The sequence below is a fragment of the Pteronotus mesoamericanus genome, unplaced genomic scaffold (genome assembly GCF_021234165.1).
Source record: "Pteronotus mesoamericanus isolate MK-2021 breed Mesoamerican mustached bat unplaced genomic scaffold, CSHL_Meso_final contig_164, whole genome shotgun sequence".
NCBI classification, from domain to species: Eukaryota; Metazoa; Chordata; class Mammalia; order Chiroptera; family Mormoopidae; genus Pteronotus; species Pteronotus mesoamericanus.
Genome location: NW_026555065.1, coordinates 31638713 through 31642754, shown reverse-complemented (window position 1 = coordinate 31642754; position 4042 = coordinate 31638713). Strand labels below are relative to the sequence as shown.

Sequence of the window (4042 nt, the reverse complement as noted above, 5' to 3'; positions counted from 1 at the left end):
ACAAAGACCAATTCATCACTTCATGGAGCTGGTGACATGTAGCCTTTCTGAAAACCCATATCTGTTTGTTAAACAGAAAGTTAAACACATTGAGTGGTTTAGAAGTTATTTTAATGAAAAACCAGACATTCTAAAAAAAGTGACATACTGCTCAATGGAAAACCATGGAAATTTTTATTTCAGCTGTTGGAGACTGATATAACTAAATAAAATCATTTTACTAGAAAAAAAAAGTCTAGATTTTGGCATTTCCCCCTCAAGCGGTATCAAAATTGTCACCCAGCAAAAAGAGATCTCTTTCTAGAAGAGAATTCTGCTACTAAGAAATATGATGTTCTCTATTTTTTCTCCAAAAGGGATTTTGGATTTTGGTCTATCTAGTTTCTCTACTCAACTCTGACCTATAGGATGAGTGATCACTGTAGATAAAAACTGTCACACATTCGCCTCAGGAGGGCTGAAGTGACCAGACTGGATGAGGTCATGTAGAGGCTTCCTTCTTATCCAAAATGTTCAGGTACTCTCCTCCTCCTTCTCCAGCTAGAGACAGTTGGGTACCTCTCCCCATTCTCTCCTCCCCTTCCCATCCCCCATCTCCCCCAGCTACTAATAGGAGATAGGGAATTCTGGCCAAAGCCACTCCAGGACTCCTGGGTAGAGAGAGGACCTCCCTTTCCCTTTCTCCCTTGATAACACATTTTGCGCCCTTTGTTAACCTCCAAAGGCTATTTGGACTTGGGGTTTGAGCATCAATGCCATAGTGGCTTTCTCCATTGTTCCTGTGAACCAGCAGACAGAGGGGAGGATGGGCAATTCCCCACTCCTTCCTCACAATGCCCTTGTTTTCCTCGTTTATCAAACTGAAACCAAAATGCTCCTCCCCCACTTCTCATCTTGGAAGCCAAGCCCCTTTGTAATCTACATAAAGTCCACACCAAAGGGATCCAGTGACTGCCGAAACTGGCCTTCCGCTAGCTCTTGCCCTTGTCTGGAATCAAAGTTAGAGACCCAGGTAAGCAGCCCAAGGGATGGTCTCCAGAGCTGTTTCTGCTTGAGGGCTGGAGAGGAGGGAGTCAGGGTAAGCGAGGCTAACGTCAAGAAAGCTTGGGCTAGGCAGACACAGCTGGGGGCAGAGCTGGGATGAGGAGGGGACACCATGGCTGCAGAGAACCCCCGGGGCTGGAGAAGGAGCAGCCCCAGGCAGGGGGTAAGAATACACTGGCATCCCTTTGTGATGCCTGTGTCAGGCGCTGGGTTGAGCTTGCCTTGCACTGTAGTACAATAGGGCTCTGTCCACTATGATTTTGGATGTCATGATAGTCTCTGGGATACAATTTGGCTCACGGTTTATTGAAAAGGATTTTCTATTGAGACACGAGAGCACTGAGTACAAATGCATTTTATTTTTCAAAAGTATTTTAGATTAAAAAAAAAAAACCCTCTAGTATTCAGAAACAAGACAGACAGGATTTTAGGTCACTTTGGGAGTCAAGACCCAGAGGGGAGGACCTTCCTCACTGTGAATAGTAGGAATCAAATGCTTTTGGTGGAGAGTATGTGTGAGTGTCTCATTACTTGGAAAATCTTGCAGGAATAGAAATGTCTTTCTGGCTCACCTGACCGGAGACTGTAAGCCAGGAAGACGACAGGTGGGAGCCGGATTTCTCTTTCTAAAGTGATGCTTTTCCTCTTCTCTCCCTTTCCTCCAGGGGACTGAGGCCACCATGGCTCAGAAGTCTCTCATCCTGTTCCCACTGCTAGTCCTGGCGCTGTTGGTGCTGGGGTGGGTCCAGCCTTCCCTGGGCAAGGAATCACGGGCTATGAAGTTTCAGCGGCAGCACATGGACCCAGAGGGCTATCCCACCGACTCCAGCTACTGCAACCAAATGATGAGGCGCCGGAAAATGACAGAGGGAAGGTGCAAGCCGGTGAACACTTTTGTGCATGAGCCTTTGGTGGATGTCCAGGCCATTTGCCTCCAAGGAAACATCACCTGCAAGAATGGGCAGCCCAACTGTCACAAGAGCAGCTCCAGCATGAATATCACAGACTGTCGCCTGACGAATGGTTCCAAGTACCCCAACTGTGCATACCGGACCAGCCAGAAAGAGAGGCAGATCATTGTGGCTTGTGAGGGAAACCCCTACGTGCCTGTCCACTTTGATGCTTCAGTAGAGGTCTCCATCTGAGACCAGAGCAGTGGGATGTCCCATCTCTTCCTGCCACCTGCCTCTCCTCTCTTTCTTCCCTGCTCTGAGGGAAATAAATTAGGGTTCCTATCCAACACAAACATGCTCCCCTGGTCTGAGGCTTGTCCTTGTGTGGTTTGGAGAGTAAGGAGTGGGTTGTGAGGTGGGCTCCATGTTAACCACTTTACTGCTTCTTTCAATAAAACTCAGTTGCAACCACCTGGATTCATGAAGATTTCTCCATTCCTGCTTTCCTACCAGAGGGGAAGAACTGTAAATATGGTTAACTTTGGTGAGCAACAAATAGAATCATTAAATGCCTCATCTTTTGACTCTTGGCTTTTAGGGATAATTCCTTTTTGAGATAATTCCTTTTCAGGTAGATTCCTTGATGCAAAGCATAAATTTTTAAGTGCTGTGGAGGAAATACTGTTCCATGATGTGACCCTCTCTCTCCCAGCAAGCTGGACCCAGGCCAGACAGAGACTGCTTCCCACAAACCACCCTGAGAGACTGTCTTATCATAATTGATGTTCATTATGACATAAATCAGGACCCTTCCCCTGTCTCCTGTGACTTACTATTTCCTGGAACAGGCCATTGTCCTAACCTGGTCAAGCATGTAAAGTAACTTTTATACCTGGTAGCATTCTTGTACTAGTATCCCTGATTATCCCCCCCCACCCTTTTTACCCTATATAATTTTTTGGCACCTGTTAGGTGCTGTAGGGATCCATTCTGCCTTGCAGCCACTCAAGATATGCCTTGTATGTAAGTTTCCCTTCATGAATTCTATTTATTACTAGACTGATTACTAGACTGGAGTGACCAACCTCTTTCATTGGTCTTTCCTTGCCCTCCACTTAGGGAAGTAGGATTTCAGTCCTAGGACCTTTCCTATGACTGCATGAACTAACAAGCGTGGGATGTTTTAGATAAAAGGGAGCTACAGGGGACAGTTATGCTGGATGAACTGACAGAAGAAGTTTAAACACTAAAATCTCTGACACAGAAGGAAGGACAGTGTGACCTCAGAAAGACCCTGCTTAGCCTTGGGGTGGGGAGGAAGAATGTATGAAATTATGATCCTAAATTTGCCTGCCGTCTTTCCTTCCTTCCTTCCTTCCTTCCTTCCTTCCTTCCTTCCTTCCTTCCTTCCTTCCTTCCTTCCTTCCTTTCACTATGACTAAGTCAGAAAAGTAAGGAGCATTTCTCAATCTATTGAGATATTGCTTCCTGGCAATTGTCATCAGTTTGGTTCAAATAAACTTACCAAAAATTCTCTGGAAACAAAAAAAAAGAAAAATGGTCATCTCTTACTTAGAAAGTTGGAACCTTCCGTTTAGGAGCTAGAAGGGACTTTAGAAGGAAAATAATTAGATTTCAACTTGTATACAAACTTTAATTGGAAGTGCCTACTTATATCACTATATAAGAACTTCTACATAGTGATATAGTTGAACAGTAGTCTCTACAGAAGGCACCAGAGAAATAAGGGTGTACATGCCACCCATTTGCCATCCCTGACATAATGTAATCCCTGCTCTCTACAGAAGAGCCACCTGAATCTCAGAAAAGTTAAGTGGCTTATACATGGCTGCTGCTAGTTAGTGGCAGAACTGGGAGTAACCCCAGATCTTCTGGCTTCCAAGCCATCCTTTCTGCCACTAGACTATACAAAACACACACACACACACACACACACACACACACACACACACACACACACACACAGAAACCCTGGTCTTCCTGCTTTACTACATACTGGGAGTTGTGGCTCTTTTCTCCTGGGCTCACTGGCTGCTCTCATAGGTTCCCAGAGTATTTGGCATGTGAGTCTGTTCGGTTCTTGG

The 4042-nt window shown here is 45.4% G+C and overlaps 1 protein-coding gene across 1 annotated transcript; it reads left to right on the top strand.

The window, feature by feature from the left end:
• The first annotated feature begins 941 nt into the window (after positions 1-941).
• Positions 942-2441, top strand: RNASE1 (ribonuclease A family member 1, pancreatic). Its single transcript, XM_054565197.1, has 2 exons — positions 942-1012; positions 1710-2441. Exon 2 carries the CDS (start codon positions 1725-1727, stop codon positions 2187-2189), a length of 465 nt encoding a protein of 154 aa, XP_054421172.1. The 5' UTR covers positions 942-1012; positions 1710-1724; the 3' UTR covers positions 2190-2441.
• The last annotated feature ends 1601 nt before the right edge of the window (positions 2442-4042 follow it).